Below are 23,315 nucleotides of genomic sequence, written 5' to 3'. Positions count from 1 at the left end.
AATCATTGTAACTGTGTGTTTTCTTTGGAAGGGTTTGATAATGAGCTAGATGTACTAAAACAAAAACATGAGTTCATCATTGAAAAAAAGCTTTTCGCTATACACAATTGTCCAAATTTCACCACTAGTTAAAGGAGGTGTGTATTAATCTATGAGGAACCAGGTGCAAAAGAGCGAATTAGATTAGTGTTATAATGTGTAGATTGAAAAGTAGCTGTGGTGTGATCGATTCTGTCATTTGGTTTGTGTCTTTCTATTAAAAGTGAGAATCTAAAAGAGGGGAATGGAATTAATATGAGAAAACGAAAAAATGGAAACCAAGTCTTTGTAAATAGGGAGGGATGGAGGGGTTGAAGGGAGGGTAGGGGGTGGGGGAAAAATAAGAACCAAGGGACTATGTAAAGGTGCAAACCTCCAGTGATGAATGTTATTATGTTGTACACCTGAAATGTACCAATAAAAGGATATACAAAAATAAATAAAAGTGAGAATCTAGAGATAGAAGAAGTTAAGCCAGCTGCCCAAAGTCCACAGGGTCCCTCTCCTAAGGCTACTTTTCCCTTTACACCCCCTTTCTCATCTGGATGTAACAGGAGTCTACATGTCACAGACTACAAAAGCTTTCTTTCATCATGTGGTCTTTAAGTCTTTTCCACTGAAATGTACCCAAAGAGCTACATGGGCCTTGATTTACATAAAGGACTTGAGCTGGTATAGTTACTCAGATTGCGATGAGTACTTATTTATTTGATAGAATGTTTTTATTGAATCTCTCAAAGCAAGGTGACTAATAGATTCCACATTTTATATACTGTTACCTGTATAAACAGATCTTTGCCTTTCAAAAATGTAAGGCCAGAATATATTGTTTCTTAGTTACTATAACAGGATTTATTTTCTTTACCTTAGGATACTTTTGACTTCGGTGACATTGCTGTCTATATATTCAATAAACCTTCTGTTGATCTGCTCTAAGGAAACAGGTAAGCTGAGAAGGTGTATAATTTTATTAAAGCCAAGGTGAATGATTTTCTTGTTGATTTTGTGATGAGATGATGTTTTCTCTGTTCAGCAACTTGATGATTGAAAATAAAGACTGACTTAGACCTACAGTAACTGGAAGACTTATTCTGGTATTTACCTAAAGAAACAGGCAGCAACATTTAAATTGTCATGAACAGTGAGAAAATAGTGTTGTCATTGGAAGTGAACATCAACTGTACTTGTTTTTCTAGTTTAAGATGACTTCATTTTAAAGGGTTCAGTTTTTCCTCATGTCTTTGTAAATTCTAAACAAATACCCCATGTTTTCATATCATAACCTCCAAGGTTTTAAAAGTAAATAAACCTTTTATTCTCCTTTGTGCATATTCCAAGGAGAAAATGTTACTCTTGAGGGTGTGTGGGAGGAACTGACCTGCCTGAGGACGTAAGTTCCCTGGCAGTATAATACCTGAAGTGCTTATTTTCTATTTCTGGGACACTGGATTATGTTTGTAATACTTTGACTTTTACATTAGCTAAAGCCACATTGGCCAGCTATTATTGTATATAGATGACTGGAACATTTTGTAATAAATTCAGGATATAGCCATTGTCTGCTTTAAACACCAGTCTTAGGAGAGATTAAACAAAAGTTTGATTATAGCTTGGCCGTGTTGCTTTCTGTGAACCTTTTGAAAACATGAACTAAACTGTCATGAAGAAAAAGCAACACTGAGAGTATCAAATTCTAATGAATGGTTTAGAATTTTAGGACTTGTTGAGATGAGCTGGTTGACCACTTTAGAATTTTGCTGTAGTCAATTTACTCATTAAACAGATTTGTGTGCTGCTTTCTTTTGGGAGTTGCATATTTTTGAACTGAATTTTGCAAATGATCAGAATTCTTATGTGGTGACTATTAGATGTTTCTAGTGTTTTAGAACAAGAGGGATCTGCGCTGGGGATTTAGCTCAGTGGTGCTGCCACCTGCCTCGCAAGTGCAAGGTACCAAGTTCTATCTCTGGTACCAAAAATATATAGAACAAGAGGGATAGGTAGGATGCTATGAAGACAATTCTTTTTTAGCCTAATCAGTTCAGGTAATTAATTCAACAGGAACCTTTTTGCCTCAAACATCAGGATCTTTTAAAATCAAATCTTTCAGTGGTACACACCAAATTTGAGAAAAAGATCAGAGTGGGAATTCCCAATCTGCACCCCAACCCCAAGTTAGAGATAGTTAAAAATAAACCTTATGACCTAATAGTTCATGCTTTTTCAGCCAGCCTGAAAAAGGAGAAATATTAATCGTGTGTAACATTTTAAAATGTCAGGCAGGTTGTTTTATAATGGCAATGCCTTAACTCTTGCAAAACCAAGATGGCTATTTATGTGAGTTTGAGAAAGGTATCAAATAACATGGGGGGTGGTCAACAGAATGAAATGTTGGCTGTTTTTACTTTAGAACCTCGTTGTTTCTTGTGTCCTCAAATTTCATTTTTAAATAGGCTGCATGGTTTATGAAAAGCTGGGAGAACAAGTCTTTGGCACTACAGGGAAGCTGCTAACCTTTGGAGCCACTGCTCTGCAGAATATTGGAGGTAAGAAGAACATACTTTTCTATACGTAATTCTAAAGTATGTGAATACTATTGTCTTTCTAATTCTGGGGTTTGGGTGTCCATATAAAATTCAACATAATTCAAATAGCAATCATCTGGTTGCTAAAATGGAACATGGGAGGTAGAGCATAGATAGTGATCACTTATTTAAAGCCAAATACCCTGCGGGGGTAGCTAAAGGTACCTTTGTGTCTTATTGAAGGTTAGTCTAAGAGCAGGCTGGTAACTTTTCTTATAGCTTGCAATTGTGAGCCTTAGTATCATCTTTCTAAAAATGTTCTCATTTCCTTCTAGCAATGCTAAGCTACCTCTTCATAGTAAAAACTGAACTGCCTTCTGCCATAAAGTTTCTAATGGGAAAGGAAGAGGCATTTTCGTAAGTTATAGACTATTTTTTTGTGATACAACTAAATGTTTTAATTTAAATGCAGGCTAACCAATGTCTTTGTTTTATGAAAATTGCAGAAACAAAGCTTTTTTTGTTTGTTGTTTTAACAATAAATCTCTTTGGGGTTATATAAATAAAAGAAGCTGGAGGAGCCATTTGATATGAGCATTTAAAAGGTGCACTCATCTGCTGTAGTGCAAACAATAGATAGTCCATTTTCCCAAGGGCCTGAAATCTATATCTAGTTTCTGTGGAATAAAACAGAGAGAGAGAGTATTTTTTAACATAGAAGTAGAACATATAAAAAAATTAAGACCCTAGCCTCTTTCTTAAAGAAAGCTTATAGCATTTGGGGAGCAAAATTTGTATAAGCCAAGCTCATTAAAGATGTAGCTAACCCTGGAAAATGTTGCCAGCTCCATTTGGCACAATTATGTTTGGATTGTCTTGTTTAACAGTTTTTGTCAGTGTTAGTTTGAATAGATAAGTGTAGAAGCCAGAGTTCCTAGTGTTCCAGCCTTGGGATTCAAGGTCAGATCCAGGGGATCAGGGAGAAAGAAATGCCTACCTGTGGTGACTCAATTCTCACTGATATTAGCCAAGCAAAACAAAAAAGAACTTTCTCTTTCAATAATTGATAGGACAAGTTTTAATCCGACAGAATGCAATGTATGCATTCATCTTTGAAAACACAAATAATTCAAAGGAATGCCACATTTAGCCAATGAGAGAGGGGGAAAGAAACAATACCCCTTCTTCCATTACACAGGCATGAAGCAGTAGTAAAGGGATAGTGGTTGGGTCAAAGTGTCTGGATAAAACCTGAATAGTGATCAAACATTTGATGGTAAAATTAGTAATAAAAATTAACTAAAATATGTCACGAAATTTTACATTCGAAGGGGAAAATGTCACTTTCTGAACAAAAACTATAACCTAGCTGCTTTCCTGCCTTTCAGACCCTGGTATGTGGATGGTCGATTTCTGGTGGTGATAGTTACCTTCGGCATCATTCTCCCTCTGTGTCTCTTGAAGAACTTAGGTAAAGAAAGATCTTGACTTCATCATGGTGTCTCCAGTGCCCAGACGAATCAGAAACCTAATAAAAATGAACACTTTTGCCTTCTACTTCCAGTTGTAGAGTAATAATTAAGTGAATCATAAATTACAAGTATAAATCAGGCCCAGCATTACTGTCAAATGTAATCCCACTTAACTAGTGGTCAAAGCCAGCCTGGGAAACTTAGTTAGATCATGTCTCAAAATAAAAAATGAAAATAAAAAGGGTTGGAATGTGGCTCAGTGGTGGAGTTCTTGCCTAGCATGCATGAAGCCCTGAGTTCCATCCTCAGTCTGCAAACAAAACTAAAGAAAGCAAAATCAGTGCTGGTGTGTATGTGATTTCCTAAATAGTCCCTCTCCATAGCTGGAAGGCCTGCAGAGAGGTCTTGAGGCCTAGACGGATAACTACAGTTTCCGACAGCACAGCTTACAGGCTGCTCTACGAAAAGTCCAGAAAATGGAATTCTCACATGAGGTCTTAAATACTCTGATTATTTAGACAAATAGATTTTAAATCTAATATCAAGACACAGTTGCTTAAAGGTTTATACACAGAAGTATATGAATCACTCATAAATTTAGAATCTAGCCAAGCTAAATGATTTCTCTTGCTGAATGGAGAGAGTGAAATTTAAAGTTAAAAATGACAGATGATGTCCAAACCAAGTCATATCCATTTGGTTTTGACATTGTTTCTGTGCTTATATTTGGAGACTGGTATGCCCGGTGCTTTGGGAATTTCACACGTCCAGTAATGAGCCCAGGTTTCCATCCAGTCATAAATCTCAAAGATGCATTTTCTTTAAATCTGACTTAATTCAAGGCAGAAGTATGGATTAACATCTTCCAAAAATGATTGTAAAACACAGAGTTTTTATTTTTGTTTTGTTTTGCTTTGGTCTAGAAATGTCAGATTTTGATAGCTTCTATGGAATTTATAAATAGATTTTTTTAAATTCATTACTTTCTCGTCTCTGAGTTTGTATGTAGGCCCTATCCATATGCATAGCAGTAGCTCTAGCAGTTTTCAGAGAGGGCCCTTCCTAGGAGGCTGCAGGCTATAGCGGCACAGTGGGAGCTCTCCTGGCACTGGAAGGGGAGGGAGTGAAGATCCTCAGAGGGTCTGTTGATCTCTAGAAATTCACATCATCTCTTCCCTGCATGCCTCTCATCTGAGGAGGGAAGTACTACAACTGACATTCAGTAAGCACACAGTAAGTTCCATCCAGAGGCTCAGGGAGTAAATGGATTTGCCCATAAAACTCCATTACAGTCCAGTGACTCACAGACATGGGGCCAGAGTGGGAGGATCCTTTTCCCTGGATTCTGGGAATCTACATTCTCTTTTCTTTTCTTTTTTTTGGTACCAGGGATCGAACTCAGGAACTTGAGCTTGGAAGGCAGGCGGCCGAACCACTGAGCTAAATCCCCGGCCCCAAAATCTACGTTCTGTAGTGTGCCAGAAAGCTCTGGACTCAGCACAGAGTTTAATCCCCTCAATCAAAGCCTCCTGTTTTTTGCTAAACAAAGTAGCACAGTCAAATAATAAATCTTAGCCAGCCACCCATGGTGGCACTTGCCCGTAATCCTAGTACTTTTTGAGGGATTGAGGCAGGAGAGTTGCAGGTTCAAGCCCAGCCAGGCCAACTTGGCAAGATCCTGTCACAAAATAAAAAATACAAAATTACTGGGAAGTATATCTCAGTGCAGAGACTGTGGTTTCAATCCACAGTACCACAAAATAAATAGGTTAATAAGCAAATAAATCTCAAAATACAGTGGCATATATGCATATTATTAAAGTCCCAAACTATGCTTGAAGTAATGCATCAAAAAGTAAAAGTAATAAGCAAAACAATAATAGCAATTAATTTTTTCCTTTTAAAGGGTATCTTGGCTATACTAGTGGATTTTCCTTGAGCTGTATGGTTTTCTTCCTAATCGTGGTAAGTGCCAACTGTTGGTTTGTCCTTAACATAGTACAATGCAATGCAATAATTATTCATTATTTGGTTTTAATAAAATCTGTGTTTTCTTATATTTTTAAAACCAGGTTATCTACAAGAAATTTCAAATTCCCTGCCCTTTTCCACAGCTAAATTCAACAATAAGTGCTAATTCAACAAATACTTGTACACCAAAATATGTCACCTTCAACTCAAAGGTATGTTTCCCTGTCCTTAAAAGATAAACATGAGCTGGGCCAGGGGTTTAGCTCAGTGGTTCCGCTGCCTACCTCGCAAGCACAAGGACCCGAGTTTGATCCCCGGTACCAAAAAAAAGATAAACATGAGCATTTTTATTAACAGAAGTATATTTCTCATACTTGTAGTTACACTGTTTTGAATTTACTTATTCTTAAAAGAACACACAGTTCTTTACCATTGCTTCTGTATTCCACAATCCATTCAGAAACCATTGAGAAATACACAAATATTTCACCCAGCTTGTGACAACCTTAAGCATTCTCTGAAAATCTCTTTCTAGATAACAATTGTCCCAGCTCTCCCAGTGCTCTGAGGAGTACTAGGTGATGCTTTAAAATCAGATTAATAACATCTTTAGCCATATAGGGTGGTGACAAAAAAAATACTACAAACTTCCTCAGCTTGCACAGTAATAGACACCACCACAAAGGCACTTAAAAAACTTTGATACTATTAAGAGAGAGTTGAAGCTGCATTTGGTGGCACATGCCTGTAATCCTACCACTTTTTAGGAGGCTGAGGCAGGAGGATCACAAATTCAGCCCCAGCCCAGACTTAGTGAGATCTTGTCTCAAAATAAAAAGAAAACATTTTTTAAAGGGCTGGGAGCGTAACTCAGTGCAGAGGCACTGGGTCCAACCCCCAGTACCACAAAAGAAAAAAAAGAAAAGAAAAGAAAAGATAGAGTTGATAGTAAGGAAACAGTGGATTGTGCAGTCAAGTCAGGCTGGGATTTGAACCCTTAAACAAGTCATCCAGCCCCTCCTATGAACATGGGAATCCTGTTCTGCGTCTTCCAGGGTTTTGTGGAAATGTACCTGGTATGTGGCCTCAGCAAAATTAGATGTTACTTTTCCTTCTTCTCTACCAGCTCTTTTTTACATGAGAAATTATACTGAATTTGAGTTTTAAAATCTTATCTAAGAATACTAAATCTGTTCTCATTCTCTCTTTCAACTGTAAGGGACAAAGCAAAGTAGTGAGCTATAGAACAAATTTTCCTTTAGATGCCATCTTTTAAGTATGCTGGGTTTTTTTTTTTTTGAGATGGGGTCTCACTGTGTTGCTGAGGCTGGTCTCGAATTCCTGGGTTCAAGAGATCCTTCTGCCTCATCCTCCTGAGTAACTAAGAATGCAGGTGCATGCCACCACATCCAGCACTTTGAGTGTGCTTTGCTGCACCTGATGTAGCACAACAAGCAGGCAGTAGAGGTGGAATTCCTGGCCAAGTCACCTAACATGTTGCAGGGAGTCAGAGAATAGCCAGGACCTGTCTGCTGCGGGGACCCAGCAGATGATGGAGGAGAGGAGTCATGTAACTGCCATTGCCTGTGAGCATGGGATGGTGTGTGCCTGGGGTTTATAAAACACACTGTAGGAGCCAAATCTAAAGTCCTCTATGATAGGGGCCTAGTGGCCCAAGTTAGATAAGCCCTCTTAGAAAAGCTGCTCTTATTTTCATGACCAAAACCCTCCTAAAAACCAAATAATCTGGGGATTCTGAAGTGATATCAGATGAAAAAAAAAAAAGACAGCTCAGAAATACTCTATAGTTTTTATGGCAAAAACGTCTTTTCTTAATATTTATATTTTTTCTTTCAAATAGACCGTGTATGCTTTACCAACCATTGCATTTGCCTTTGTCTGCCACCCGTCAGTTCTGCCAATCTACAGTGAGCTTAAAGAGTAAGAGACATGATTTGTATATCTTAATTATTTTAAACCTCCTCATCAATAGGCGAGTTCTGTATTAAATAAAGATTTGTGAAATGAACCTGCATAGATTCATCACCCATCTTCAATATTTACTAACATTCTGCCTTTCTTGAGAATGAACTGCATTCAGAAAAATGAGAAAGCTCCAGTACTTTTAGCCATAAATATAGAAATTATCCAACCATGTGGGTTTTTAAATTAATTTGGTTCTTCAAATACTGTAGTATAGGGCCAGGGATTTAGCTCAGTGGTTTCGCCGCCTGCTGCGCAAATGCAAGGACCCGAGTTTGATCCCCGGTACCAAAAAAAAAAAATACTGTAGTATATTAGGAGTGTTCAAGTATTTGTGTTGTTTTTTGTTACTTAGGCTTGTTTTGCACGTGGATGACAATCTTCAGATTGACCTGTAAATTGCAAAATGCATTGTCTCTGATTTGCTTGTTGGTTTGGGTAAAAAAGGCTGGAAAATCAGATGATAAGAAGTAAATGTTAAAACCACAAACTAGAAAAAAAATGTTCACCTCGAATTATTAAGATGATTCTATGGATTTATTCTTGCTTGTCACTTTAGAGAGGACTAAAAGCCTGCTTACATCAGACTTATTCTACGTAAATAGTCACGATGACATGCTGTTAAGCTCAGAAAAGATATATAAAATAGCTATTTACTTGCATTTTGAGATTTTTAAAAAGTTGAGGTCACTTAGCATTGAATTATTCTTCTTTCATATATAATTGATACGTAGCTAAATTTTGAGAAACCTACATATGTCTACATATCATTCTTCCTTGATGAGTTGTGTTTTGGAAATTTGAGTAGGTCTTGGCATCTCTTATGTCTAATATTCCAGCTTTTAGCATCCCATTATATCTCCATACGCCCTTGAGATCACAGGTTCTATTAGGACACAAGCAAATGTGACTATCTTTGTCCACCATGGAATACAAGTCTTGTGGGTTCATTATGTGAGCCACTAAATAAAATTAAAGATTATTCCAGCCTCAGCATAAACTTGACCTAAGAGGCATCTGTGAGCTCCTGGGCACTTACTGCTCTGAAGACAGACTTCGGGTGTATCCTGGGGCTGCTCACTGGGAAAGCAGAACCCAAAGAACAACTTCACGGCAGAGTCCCTGAGGTCAGATTCCTGTCTGCCACTGTCATGGGCCTGGGAGAAGAGCACTTGGGTTGCTTCTGCCTTGTTTCCTGTGTGTGGTCAGTGTGGGGATCAGAGCAGACACAGTTATTAAAGACACGGTCGGCCCCTCAGATGAGAACCGTTACTCTCATAAAAGTCTGGGGAAGAACACTGGAGGGAGTGCAGTTCATATCTGCCTCACAACACCCATGTGGTACTGAGGAAGTTACCCCTAACTACCATCATCGCTGCCCCAGCGTGACAGAGGGAAGGTGAAGTTAGTATATTCTTCAGGGTTAACCTTGGAGCTTCAATTCAATCATGTGGTTTTTAATTTTTGAAATTCCTTTATTTTTTTTAGTCGATCCCAGAAAAAAATGCAGATGGTTTCAAATATCTCCTTCTTTGCCATGTTTGTTATGTACTTTTTGACCGCCATTTTTGGCTACTTGACATTCTATGGTAAGTAACTTCTGCTGGTACATCCATACAGGTATTTGTAAATACATTAGTAACAGACAGTATCACAGTAACTGCTAATGTAGAGATCCAGGACAGCAACAAAGCTACCTGTTGGTTTTGTTTTGGTTTTTGTTTTCTTATAGCAAACGGCGATTCCTTTTATATATTCATGCAGACTGCAAAATGAAATAATTACCAAAGCAATATACTGGGGTTTTTTGCTCCTGGTAGTGTCCTTAAAAGAAACTGCATTTTTGAAGCATACCATCTTTACTTAGGAAAGTTTAAACTACATCAGAGAAGGCTTTCCTAATTGACACTGCAAACTGGGTCAGATTCCATTAGTAGAAAAGAGACAAAAAGATGTTGAAAGTGAGAAAGAGCCGAGTGCTACACTCATGACACTCTGCGTTAATTAAAAATAAAACACCTAATTGGTCACCGGAAGTTGAAGCCTTACAGAGAATGAAAGGAAAGAGCTAGAAAGTTAAAAGAAAAAACAATCTGAAAAAGAAAACAAGGTTTCATTTTTAATTGTTACTGACTCCATTTATACAGTTTACCTGCTTTTGCTACTTCTTATGCTCTCCTATTCAGATGATCCTGAGCTTTATTTAACACCTTTCCTTAGCATTACAACTTGGAACTCAATTTAAATAAATACATTTCATAGTCTCCTCTATTAAATAATATTTCTTTGGGGAATTTTTTTTATAAACAAATGTCTCAAAATTTAAATACATTTAAAGATGAATTCAACTTGGGGAGAAAGGCCATCCTGTATAGCTGTATTATTATTTCCCTAAGCAATAACATTATCTTACGAATCCCTACCTACATTTAGTTTTTTCATTAAAATGGTGCTTCTGAGGTTCCCGCAGAGCTGCAGGGCTGGGCTGGGCAAAGGGAAGGAGTGAGACTGAGGTGAGGTTAACGGAGTGGTCTTCAAGCTGATTTTTCTTGGTAAATTCATTTTTCCACATAAAACAGTATACCAAACCCTTATATATTCCTCCATGAAAGAAAAAGGCTCAGCCATTTTTAAGTTGTTATGAATTTTGAATTAAGAAAATTAGAACTAACGAGACTTTGATTATAAACTTTGGTTCTTATTCAGAAACTGTGGTTCAGATTAGAATTATAATTCCAGGCCTAGAACCTTGAGGTTGGTTTAGCGAGAAGCCCTGGAAAGAACACGTAACAGGAAATGATCTCTCTTCCAGAGAATGAGCATTTTTGTACTCTTCTGTGACTATCATTCCAGCACTGATAGTCTTTGAAATAACACTTTCTGAAGTTCTAAGTTGAGAAAAATTCAAAATAGTATCTATACAGAATACTTTTTTATGACAAAAGCATCCACAGAAGAGAATTCTTTCCTGCCGGTGGTGATGTTAGGTTAGTGGCTCTGCTGCATGGCCACTGAAATTTGGATTATAAGGGAAGGATCTGAAAGGAAGAAGCTCATGTGGCCCACAGTCCCTGTAGTAAGACTGTGACTGCTTGGTGTGGCTTCAAGAGCAGCTTCTGGTGGGGAAAGATCAAGAGGGGCTTTGTCCTTCAGCTGTGTGTGCTATTTAGTATAAATGAAGCATCCCTTTTAGCTGAAGTTACTGTGCACTGTGGAGCAGGTCTCCCACCAGGGATTTTTCCTTCAGTTGTAAAAATTGTTTTAATAGATACTTTCAAACCTTGTCTTCTTGGCCCTGTGGTTTGCAAATTCTTGGTTGTCCAGAAAAACCGTCATTCAGCACCACACTGTCTCATTTTAAAACCTTCTTTTCCCTTGTTTTAGAAAATGTGCAGTCAGACCTCCTTCACAAGTACCAGAGTAAAGATGACATTCTCATCCTGACAGTGCGGCTGGCGGTCATTGTTGCTGTCATCCTCACAGTGCCGGTGTTATTTTTCACAGTGAGTAAAAGCTTTGGTGCAACCTGAGAAAAACTGGGCTCTCGCCTTTCCTTCCGCCTTCAGGAGCCTGCTCTAGAAAGAGCTGCTCGAAGGTGACTTGCCTGGCCACCTGTACTGCATCAGGGAAGGAGCCCGAGATGCCATGCTCTTGGGACAGCACGTGGGGTCAGTGATGTAGCATAGCCTCCATGTGCAGAGCCTGAGTCCTGATGAATCTTCACACTGCGAAAAATACAGTGATCAAAGAATATGGTGAATGTTTAAACTTTTAAAATTTATTACAGTAAAATACACAGTGCTAGTAATTTTCCTCAAAATACTCCCCCTCACTTCACGCACACTTACTTCATCGTTCTTGCCATTTTCTGAAGCAGGTTTGGAAGTCTTCATGAGTGTCTTTAGTTGTGATGTCGTGACTACCTTGATGTCCTGAATCCATTCAAAACATTTACTTTTTGTGGTCATTTTGACTCTGGAGAAGAACCAGAAGTTTCACAGTGCCAGGTCCAGTGACGAGTGGATGAGGACACAGCGTAATGTTTTTACAATCCTGCCTTTCTGTTGGATGCATTCAGCAGCAACATTCACCATATTTTTGATCATACCTCATAAAGACACAACTGCTTCAGAAAGTGGCAAGAACAAGGAAATAAATGTGTGCAAAGCATGGAGTATTTTGAGGGGGATTGGTGGCAATATGTCTTTCTGTAATAAATATTCTAAAAAAATTCAAACACTCACTGTATGTTTTGATCACCCTGTGTACAAAAAAATACTTTCTAGTTTAAGTCAGCCCCCCCAACCCCATTTCTAAAACTGTTAAGTATCTCTGAATTCGCCAGACATTACAAAACATTTCACAAATTCCTGGCCATTGATAAGTCAGTTGCTGCTTGGAAATGTAAAGGTTAACATATTTAGGCTTTGACGGAATCTTTGTTTTCTCTTCCTGCAGGTTCGTTCATCTTTATTTGAACTGGCTAAGAAAACAAAGTTTAATTTATGTCATCATATCTTGGTTACCATCATACTCTTGGTTATTCTCAACTTGTTGGTGATATTCATCCCCTCCATGAAGGATATTTTTGGAGTCGTAGGTATGGCTTTTTTATTTTGTACCAATCATTCTATAACATATAGCAGCTTTGAAAGTTAAAATTTGAAAATAACCCCAAACTTTCTCCTTTCCTTTTTATTTTGCAGGAGTTACATCTGCTAATATGCTTATTTTCATTCTTCCATCATCTCTTTATTTAAAAATCACAAACCAGGATGAAGATAAAGGCACTCAAAGAATTTGGGTAAAGTCTCTTGCCAACCACTGTTTCTGATTAGTTTTCCATTTAAATTTACCAAAAAGTAGTCCATCTCTCTACCATCTACTACTACTGTCAGCTACTTTGAAAAAGGAGGAATTAGCCCTGTAGTTTCCTCTTTGGGTGATAAAAAATTTCATATCAGAATCTTCTCCGTTCCCTCAAAATGCTTCTCCTGGTTTTACCCTTATTATGCCTTAGCTTTTTTTTCTGATCCAGAGCAGGGCCAGCTAAGAGGATGGAGGTTTCTACCCTTGTGTCTCTAAAGGGCAATGCTTTGCCTTTAGCAAGACAGGACAGTAGAGGAGCTCAAAGGCTTGATGTAGTCCACTGCTGCTGTACAATTTCCTGTTATGTAACAGCTTTCCACAGCCCAGAGTACATGCAATGCGCCTTGAATGAAATGCCTGGAATTAGCTTAAAGGGTCTTTTATGATTTGCCAAATTTTTAGAATAAGCAGACCTGGATTCAAAAACTACCTTTCCATATGGGATTCTTATTTCCAGGTCTGTTGAGGTTCAAGGGCATCTTGAAGGTGGTGCTCTTGGAAACAGTGAGGGAAGCAGGGGTGAAGTGGCTGCTATGTGAGTCTCTTCTGGAGCACCATTTTGTTTGGCCTCAGAGAAGGCTTCTCAGCTGCCCTCTCAGATAATGTAAGCACTGCACTCGCACATGGTACCGAGTGGACAGACCCAGAGGAGAGAGAAGCATCACCATGCTGGTACAGGATCTGGTTCCCTGAGAGGATCTCCCTGAAGCCATAAATCCCAAATCCTTCTAAGCCCCAAATCCTTCTAAGCCCCACCTATTGGGTCCTCACAAGGACAGAGAGGAAGGAGCAGTCACCGTAGCACTGCAGTGAAATATATCAGATTAAATTTGCAAACGGCGGAGGCCTGTGGCCTGTGAATTCTCTGGGCCTCTCCTTCCCTGCTCTCGTGATAACTCTGGATCTCTCAACTAGCATTAGGCAATGGCTCTGTCTGGGCAGGGACTGCTGGAGTTAGACCGGTCAACCCACCACCTGCCTCCTCCTGTCCGCTTAGCTCCATCTCCCCCTTACTCCCCAGGCAAACCCTTAACTCTCAGGGGCCTACAGCCTCCCCTGTACTGCTTTGCTGCGCGTGTTCACAGCTGAATGACAGAATCTCCTGCTGGACCTAGTCCTCTGTGCTCCCCAGACCTTCATCAGCCCTTCAAGTAACTGGATTTTTGACACTTGTTTCCATTTCATTTCATCAGATCTACTTTGCATTTCCATGTGCAGTATTTGTTCCACTTTTCCAAACAGAAACATTTGTGTCTATTGATAGCCTAGGTTGCTAGGTCACAGGTGACAAAACAGCCTGGATACTTCCCAAGGCTCTTCTTCTTCCTTTCGTTTTAAATTATAATCTTAGTTTGAGAGAGAGCAGTAAAGACACCCACTCACTGGTAGAATGGATGCACATGAGGTGACCATGAAGTGAGAGGACACAATCCAAAGGATGGCTCACTTAGCGTGTTTTTCATACTTAATCCATTCTTGCAGAATTAGATTCACACAATTTGACAGAGTTTCACTGCTCAGCAGTGGTTAAAACAAACTTCAAATACAAAGGGACCCAAAGGGAAGGGAGGAAGATTGCTATATTTTTAAACACAGGTGCGTGTGAAAAATGCTAGATGTACTAGAAATAACCCATGCCTTTTTCTTGCTCTAGGCTGCGCTGTTTTTGGGTCTGGGGGTGCTGTTCTCCTTGATCAGCATCCCCTTGGTCATCTATGACTGGGCCTGCTCATCCAGTAGTGACAAACACTGCCACTGAGACCAGCTGAGAAAAGAAAACATTCTGGTCTGCTGCTCGTCAAGTCACCACACATCAGCACCCCCCCTCCACTTCTTCTTCAAGCTTACAGAAGCAGACGGAAATGTGCAAGATACTTCAAATGGAATAACACTTCGGGTGCAAAACAGAAACCTGTATCTAACAGTTCATGTCCCTGCAAGATTTGGGATTTCTTTAGGGATTGTGGATCCCCTCTCCCACCTCCCAGATTTCATAGAATCATATTTTCTAGTACTTTTGTTTCACAAGTAATTATTTTCATTCTCCTAACTCTGTGTTTTGTGGCTTCCTGGTCTCTTAGAACTTTACAAACATGATCATCAATCATGTTTATTTATTAGACATCCAGATTCTGAGATAATTTTCCTACTGATGTTCAGCTCATAGTATCTGTACCTTTTTAGAAAAGAGTCTTGAATTGTATATATTTATTTTGCTTTACAGGGAAAAAAATGGTTTCATAAATAATTTGCTTATTTTGGTTAACAGAGCACACAGGGATAATCCTATGAGAGTCACAGGGTGTGTGCGGTTGCTGGATCCGAGCGTGCCCAGTGTTTGAGGCGGCCCCGATCCAGGCTATCCAGTGGTCTGCTGATACTAAATGAAGTTTTCTTTCCCTCTTGGCATCCTGGGTCAGAATTACTCTACTCGGAGTCAGCTTTTACTAAGGGAGACCCAGGGCACCTGCAGTGAAAAGATTGTTCAAAATTTCTGAGAGAGTATTCCTCAGACAAGGATGGCCTTTAGCCCTACACCTATACTGGTTTTTATTTTTTGTGGGTTTTTTTTGTATTCTTTTATTGGTACATTGTAGGTATACAACACAATTACATTTCTTATTGGGAATTGTACCTTTACATGATGCATCTTGGTTCTTATTTTTTCCCCATTCCTAGCCCTCCCTTCACCCCCTCCACCCTTCCCTATTTACAAAGACTTTATTTCCATTTTTTCCATTTCTCATCATTTTTCCTTTCCTTTCTTTCCTTTCCCCTGTGCCTCCCACAACCCCTACCCCTTTGGACCTTTTCTTCCTATTTTGTGTTATTGATTATTCATTCTAATAATTGGTACATTTTAGGTATACAATATAATGGCATTCATCATTGGAAATTTGCACCTTTACATAGTCTCTCTTGGTTCTTATTTTTCACCCTTGCCCAGCCCTCCCTTCAACCCCTCCATTCCTCCCTATTTACAAAGATTTTGTTCCTGTTTTTCCATTTTCTCATATTAATCCCATTCCCTTCTATCCTTTCCCCTACCCCTCCCACTTCCTTCCCCTTTGCCCCTTTTCTTCCTATTTCACATTACCTATTATACATTTAGTCCTTATTTACACTTTCAGTTTCTCACACCAGAGAAACTATTCGGTATTTACACATGTGTATCCTATTTATTTCACTTAAGAGTATTGCTTCAATGTGCATCCACTTAGCTATAAATGTCTCTAATTTCTCATTTTTTATGGCTGAGTAGTACTCCATTTTTTAAAAAAACCACATTTTCTTTATCCAGTCTCCAGTTGATGGGCATTTGGGCTGTTTCCAAGTTTTAGCTATTACAAACTGCGCTGCTATGAACATGGGTGCACATATATCACTGAGGTATGATTCTTTTAATTCTTTGGGGAAGATCCCCAGCAGTGGAATAGTGGGGTCAAATGGGATTTCCAGTCCTAGTTCTTGGAGGTATCTCCATACTGATTTCCACAGTGCTTGCACCAGTCTACACTCCGACCAGCAGTGGAGCAGGGTTCCCCTTTCCCCACAGCCCCGCCAGCATTTGTTATTGGTTGATTTCATGATAGCAGCCATTCTTTCTGGAGTGAAGTGGAATCTCAGCGTTGTTTTCATTTGCATCTCTCAAATGACCAGTGATGTTGAACATTTTTTCATGTATTCATTTGCTATTTCTACTTCTTTGTCTGAGAAATGTCTGTTCATTTCAGATGCCCATTTTTGGATTGGGTCTTTAAATTTGGGAGGTCTGATCTTTTTAAGTTCTTTATAGATTCGAGATAGTAGACCTTTGTCTGAGGAAGAGCAGGTGAAGATTTTTTCCCACATTGTGGGTTGTCTCTTCACACTGCTGGTGGTTTCTCTTGCTGTGCAGAAGCCTTTTAATAAGAAGAGATCCCATTTGTTGATTGTTTGTGCTAGTTCACGGGCAACTGAGGTTTTGTTCATAAAATCTTTTCCTACACCGATGTCTTCAAGGGTTCTACCTAACCTCTGTTCCAACTGGTTCAGAGTTTCTATTTTAATATTTAGATCTTTAATCCATTTTGATTTTAGTTTAGTGCATGGTGAGAGATATAGGTGTAGTTTTAATCTTTGGCAAGTTGAAGCCCAATTTTTCCAGCACCATTTATTAAAGAGGCTATCTTTCCTCCAGTGAGGGTGTTTGGCTCCTTTGTCGAAGATGAGATGGCTGAGTGTGTCTGGCGTTTCTGCATCTTCTAATCTGTTCCACTGGTCCTCAGGTCTGTTTCTTTGCCAGTACCATGCTGTTTTTATTACAGTAGCTTTGTAGTAGAGTTGCAGGTTGGGGATTGTGATTCCCCCCCATGTCTCTGTTACCTAGAATTGCTTTTGCTATTGTGGGTCTCTTCTTGCTCCAAATGAATTTTTGGATTGTTTTCTCGAGGTCTATGAAGTATGCTGCTGGGATCTCAATTGGAATTGCATTAAATCTATATAGCAGTTTTGGAAGTATGACCATTTCCACTATATTAATCCTACCCAGGAGCAGGGGATGTCTGTCCATTTTCTGTTATCATCTTCAGTCTCTCTTTTCAGAGTGCCATAGTTTTCAGAGAAGAGGTCTTTGATTTCTTTCATTAGGATGATTCCTAGGTATTTCAGTTTTTTGGATGCTATTGCCTACACCTATACTGTTGAAGGGGGGAGAATATGATTAGTGAATTAGAAGCCCAGCAGCACTTAGTCCTGCCTGCCAGCTTTTAGCAACGGAGAATAATGTGTACCTAAGGATGATTTAGGATAAGCAATTCCTGTTTTATATGGGTATTTTAGGGGAGTCTTTAAGACTTGTTTTATATCTATAGATTTGGTTATTATAAATACAAGATTTTTGTACCTTAAATAAGCCTCATTTCTGTTCATTCTCCATTAACTCTCCATCTAGTCTTGCAAATAACCTCTCAGAGATGGTCATTTTAAACAACATCTGCTGAAATCACTGTGTCCCTTTCTTCCCAGATGGGGAAGGCAAGAGGGCCTCAGTGACTAGGCTATCTCTTCCCGTTACTGCCCGTCTCAGCGTGACCCACAGGAGGGCAGCCACCCTTTACTCTTACCCCAGTCCATCCAAAGGGAAAGAGCATGACAGGGTGAGAGCTTGGGACCAGGCAGCTGGGAAAGGACAGGGAACCCCAAGGAAACCAGAGCCTCACCTGCCCAAGTGGGCCTCTCCTATCACCGGATTATCCGAATCCTATGTGTGGTAAGCTGTGTGCCTATTCTGTGAGTTATTCTTTTGAAACAGGGCTATGTTTCATCTATATGTATTCTGGTTGAATTCTCCAGACTCACGAGTTCACTGAGATATCCGGAATACCTGGAGCCTAACTGCAGACGGTTGGCAGCACGTCCTGGCACTTTGCTCTGGATTCTGTACCTGACTCATCCCCAAAGGCCACCACTCTCACTGAGACACACAGAACTGTCCCTCCCTTTACAGACTAATGTCCCATGGATGAGACAGACATCGAAGGATGCCGTGACCCTCTTGGAGAATGAGAGATTATTTCCTGCCTTGGCTCAACATAGCTTCTCATGTAATGCTAAGAATTAGATCCACATTAGGTCAAAGTTCAGGCCATTAGATAGGAACACCTGACTTAGGTACGAATCCTAACTGAGTAGGACCCACAGCTGTCTCTGTCCTTTTCAGAAGTGGTTCCAGGAGCAATGACAGAAATAGCAAAACAGGATTCAGCTGCCCTTTGGAGCTTTTCTGGAGCACCAAGTAATGAAATTTTCGGGTAGTAGGACAACCCTACATTTAAAAAATACATGGTTTGCAAGCTATACTGTGCTCCTTTCTGTTTTTCTCATTGCTTTAGAATAGTTCACTTTATATTCACAAAGTGAATTCAGAAAATTATCATTAACTCTGGGATGTGTAGTGATATTTTTGGATCTCTGAATTTTGTGTGTCAGTACCAGAAGTTTATTATTTAAAATATATTTATTTAGAGGGAGCACATTGTTGTTGATGTCTGTGAGACCACAGGTTTTTAAGCCCTTCTTTGTATGTTTATCAGAGTTTGCTGTTGGCTGAATATAATAGACCTTACTTTACTGTAACTTGTCAAATGTCACTGATTACATGATTTGTGTGGGAGTCGCTGTAAAGTGTACCGCTCTTACTCTTGTTCAGGATAATGAATTGGTAGCCAAAAAGTACATGTATCATAGATGTTAGGTAGAATTTAAACAGCACAGTCAAGTGCTATAGATGTTTTTCTGCTAAATTAGTAGACTAAAGCGTACTAAACCTTAGCCATGGGAAGCTGCACCTTTTCCTGTGGTAGATAGGATCTCTACACTAGGGAACTATGCCAGTGCATTCTTTGGGTTTAGAACTGTTCTCCAGTTATTATAACAGAGAATACTGTAAATCCCTAATTTACTTAGTTCTACTTATTGAAATTGGGGGTAGTGAAACGTGTGCTGGAAGTAAGTCTTCTCATATAGGCACAGGCAGTCCCCAATGTGGAAGGAGATCAGAGTCCAAAATCTTGTGGGTTGATTGTTTGCAACCTAGAATGTATTTTCCTTTAGAAATCAGGTTATCCATTGAGGTTTGGGCTCCCAGACCAGCTAGAAAAAAATAATCACACCTACAGTCTAGCTGAAGTAGAATAATGTAATAAGACTGTAAAAGAACTGAGCCACAGAATGGAATACTGTTTCTAGGGGTATGTGCTCAGAGAGGCCAGGGATATGTCACTGCCTGTCGTTGGTAGAGTCTGGACCGCCCACCCCCAGCTGCCTGTCATCCCGGCACCAGTTATGAGGTGAGCACAGGGGCCAGAAGCGTAGTCCTCAGCCCTAGATGGGGAGGAACAGGTCCAGAAGCCTGGAGGTAGGAGGAGGGAGAAGCGGGATGAGACCTCTCCCAAGGGTTGTAAACTTGGAGGACATTTCCCAGCTGGTACCTGATCTTTCCTCTGCCTCTCAAGCTGGCCTACCTGCATCTATTGGTAGGGACTTTGCTCCCATCGCTCACCTCCCACTCCCCAGCCCCACCACGGAAGAAGACACCGCTGCATGGCTTCTCCCCCATGCCGGGGTTAGCACACCACACTTGTAATAATAGTCTGAGTGCTAGTGGCCATGGTTTAACTGCCCTGTAACCAGAGGAAGGATAGAGAAAGCTTGCTACCCACTTTGCTTTTTCACATTTTCACACCCTATAAAAGAGTGTGATGGTGAAGGTTGGGATGGACAAAGATTCCTCAGCATTTTGGAGGACACCACAGACCCAGGAACTGACTTCTTTCTGGGGCTGGACCCAGGCTCCCAAGCCAGTGGTTCTCAAAGTGTGTGTGGTGGTGGGGGGCAGCAGTCTGTTGAGCCTTCCAGGGACACTGATGCACTTCAAGCTTGAGGACCCCTCTAGACTGATTAGCCTCTCCTTTGTTCTCCCTGTTAGTCCTACTTTGGAAGACATTTACTAGAATTCCTGAGACGAAAACCAGAGCTTAGGGAAGGAGTAGAGTCCCTGCAAGGGACCACCACCTGCGTCCCTTCCACCATATCTGCTCTAGGTACACACATCCTGGCACAGGTGCTGCTGCATTTGGGGTCACTTGGGGCTGAGGCGCAATAATAAATTTTTTTACAGCTGTGAAGAGGTCAAAATGAATTTTTCTTTCTCTCCCCTCCCTGGAAAGACCTTAACCTCAAAAGAAACACTAAGTTCATGCCTGGACTCAGTTCCCCAGAGCATTCATGGTCATCGTGGCTGACCCCCTTTAGTGTGAATTCTCCCTCGGTGGTTCAGTACTTGCACAGCATAGGCAAGATGCTGGGTTCCACTCCCAGCCCACAAACAGACAAACAGGATGAATTATCTACTGCAGGGCCTGTCCTGCCCTGTCCCACTGCTCTGAGCAGAGCAGGGCTCAGTTCCATTACAGTGGGCAGTGTCGGATGGCACTTGGAGTGGGTAGGAGGCAGGTGATAGGATCAGGCTGTTGATTTTATGCCTTAGAGCAAAAACCTATTAGTCTCCCTCCATTTATCAGTTTAAATGGTTTAAGGCTTACAAAGAGCATAGGCTTTAAGAATATAATTTCCCCATTCAAGTAAATAGCCACTTTCAAAACAAAGATACAGCATCATTTAGCAATATTAATAAATGGTTTTCCTTAGGGATGGCAGATCTGAGAATCCTTTAGCGACACAACATCCTCTAAAATATAGTGAATTATTGATAATAATATAAAGCTTTCAGGTACGAATTGGGGGTGGGGTAGCTGACAACTGAAAAATATCACTAAATTGAAAAGGGAGAGTTCTTGGAAAACTGTAAAAACAGGCACAGATGCACATACCCTTGTTCCTTAGAGTTTCCTCTGAGGAAGGGCTGTGAAGCTGAGCCTGTCTGTACGCAGGCTCGGATTTGTATTTTTAAAGGAATCTATGCAGCTGAGGCTTCTTGTAGGAATACTTCCTTTGTATGTAAATCCACTGTAAATAGGAGGCTGTATATTTTTGCAGTTGTTGATCTGCACTGAAATAGAAGTCAGTAGTATCTGCATATAAAGAATAAATGTTTTCATAGATATTAGTGGTTTTGTTTGGGAATAAGAAAAATTTCACATTCTCTCCAAGGTAAGATCTCAGTATAACCTTGGAACCTAAAATCTTATTTAATTGTTTATAAAAAAAAAAAGTCCAAGAAATATCTGTGTTGATTTCTTACATGGATGTTAAGATCAAGTATTTAAACAATAGTTCTCTGAGCTACCAGTAAGGAGTATTTAGACCCAAATCATTGTCATTTAAGCAGGCATACCTAAAATGACAAACTGTTTCATCATAAAGTTCTTTCACTGATACCATTGATCCACAACACAGTATTTATGGCATGGAAGTTGGAGAAAATTTTTTTCCAAAATTGATTTCCTTCATTTCCCAAACTTTGGGATCTTGGTCGGGCTGAATATTAACTATGAGCACAAATTTGAAGGAAAAAATGTTATTTTATCAAGATTTTGAAAATCTTGCACATTTGTTGTTTATTTAAATGTCTACGCCAATGTAGAATGTCTTACATAATTTTTCCCCAAACACTTGTATTTCTAGAACATTGATACATAATCCACTATCTAGCATTCAATGTATTTTAGACTTCATATGAGTTCAGTATGTGTAAGACACCACCATTTTATTAATGTAAAAACCTTGTAAATGAATTTCAGATGGGTGATTTAAAAGTGAGTCACAAGTCACAAAACTTTGCTATTCACAGGTAATCAAATAGAGCTGTTTTTTTCCCCCAAGGTGTGGTGTAAATAAATGTAAGTTCTGTCTTATAACTGTTCTGTTAACATAGTTTTTAAACAGTTAAAATGTGAATTAAAAGTACTTACGGATCTTGTGTTAATTCTTTTGGAACAGAGTGCCAACACAGGGCAGCTGAGTATCATATGAACTCCAGAATTGCTGGAGAAAGATTTGCACACATTTGTCATGCACTAAATCACAGAAGATTACATTTCAAGAACCCACACTTTAAAAAAAAATTGTGATACAAACGTAGCTGGTCTAACACATGCTTGTTCTTCACAGTCAGAGTGGGTAGAACCGTGTCCGAACTCTGGTTCATCTTCATGAATACATTGATTTCTGTCCTGTGTTGTACAAGGGACTCCCCACATCACAGCCATAACATAGGAAATCCTGCTGACACTTGGATTTCTATAAGCATACTGGGGAGCAAGCTGCCGAGTTTGGTCTTCTCTTTCCCATCACCAGCTTCTCCCTGTGATCTTAGTGGTAGATGGCCAGGCCAGGCTCTCACATGCAAGGCCTTGTGGATACAGCTGGTGCAGGCGCAGCACAGGCCTTGGTGTGACAGCTGAGCCTCGTGGTTCTTCCCCCATGGACGGCCCAGGTGACAGCAGCCTTCCTGCAGGGCCATGTTCACCCATGGGGACCTCAAGGTAGAAACTCAGGCATGGGAGTCCATGCCACACACTCCCTCCAGCTTCGTTAGGAATAAAGCTGATTCTTTTGTCCTTACTTGCATCCTATGCCTACTTCACTGAGCCAAACTCCAAGGGCAAAGGGAGTAATGGTCACTTTCAAACTAAAGCAGCAGTAAAAGATCGTGCATTGAAAAGGCTATTGAGAAAAATGAGCAGATTTTGTTGTCCATCTGCGGTGGTTTTGATAGTTCTGACCTCTTCCTCCCATCAACGCTCTGTGAGTGTCTGACACTGCAGCTCTGGTCTTCCCTGGGCTGCACACAACTGCAGGGTAAGGGCTTCTCTGCCCTCCCCCAGGAACAGACCAGGCTTAATGAGACTGCACCTGGGAGGCCCTGTCGGCTTAGCTCCCAGATTCATAATTGTATTCTACTTGGTTAAGAGGGTCTGGGAAGGGTGGGTGCGGCCCCAAGGTTTAGGCCGAT

At 40.1% G+C, this 23,315-nt stretch overlaps 1 protein-coding gene across 2 annotated transcripts in view; it reads left to right on the top strand.

The window, feature by feature from the left end:
- The window catches only part of Slc38a1 (solute carrier family 38 member 1), an 88,301-nt gene extending 66,026 nt beyond the window's left edge, over window positions 1–22,275 (top strand). The window contains exons 6-18 of one of the 2 annotated variants that reach the window (XR_015446881.1): window positions 910–983; window positions 2,493–2,585; window positions 2,900–2,981; window positions 3,953–4,035; window positions 5,943–6,001; window positions 6,109–6,219; window positions 7,869–7,948; window positions 9,479–9,579; window positions 11,375–11,493; window positions 12,449–12,590; window positions 12,697–12,794; window positions 14,514–18,110; window positions 18,194–22,275. Coding sequence is in view for 1 of the 2 variants with exons in the window: in XM_087199943.1 (XP_087056069.1) it covers window positions 910–983; window positions 2,493–2,585; window positions 2,900–2,981; window positions 3,953–4,035; window positions 5,943–6,001; window positions 6,109–6,219; window positions 7,869–7,948; window positions 9,479–9,579; window positions 11,375–11,493; window positions 12,449–12,590; window positions 12,697–12,794; window positions 14,514–14,618 (1,147 nt within the window). In the remaining variant the exon portion in view is untranslated. Of the gene's footprint in view, window positions 1–909; window positions 984–2,492; window positions 2,586–2,899; window positions 2,982–3,952; window positions 4,036–5,942; window positions 6,002–6,108; window positions 6,220–7,868; window positions 7,949–9,478; window positions 9,580–11,374; window positions 11,494–12,448; window positions 12,591–12,696; window positions 12,795–14,513 lie in introns of both variants that reach the window. The other variant, XM_087199943.1, reaches the window with a different exon arrangement.
- Window positions 22,276–23,315: the final 1,040 nt, after the last annotated feature.

The sequence above is a fragment of the Heterocephalus glaber genome, unplaced genomic scaffold (genome assembly GCF_053883595.1).
Source record: "Heterocephalus glaber isolate CG9 unplaced genomic scaffold, H.glaber_assembly_v1.0 deba00001733, whole genome shotgun sequence".
NCBI lineage: Eukaryota > Metazoa > Chordata > Mammalia > Rodentia > Bathyergidae > Heterocephalus > Heterocephalus glaber.
The sequence above is the reverse complement of the archived record's forward strand: the minus strand, read 5'-3'. Positions and strand labels throughout refer to the sequence as shown.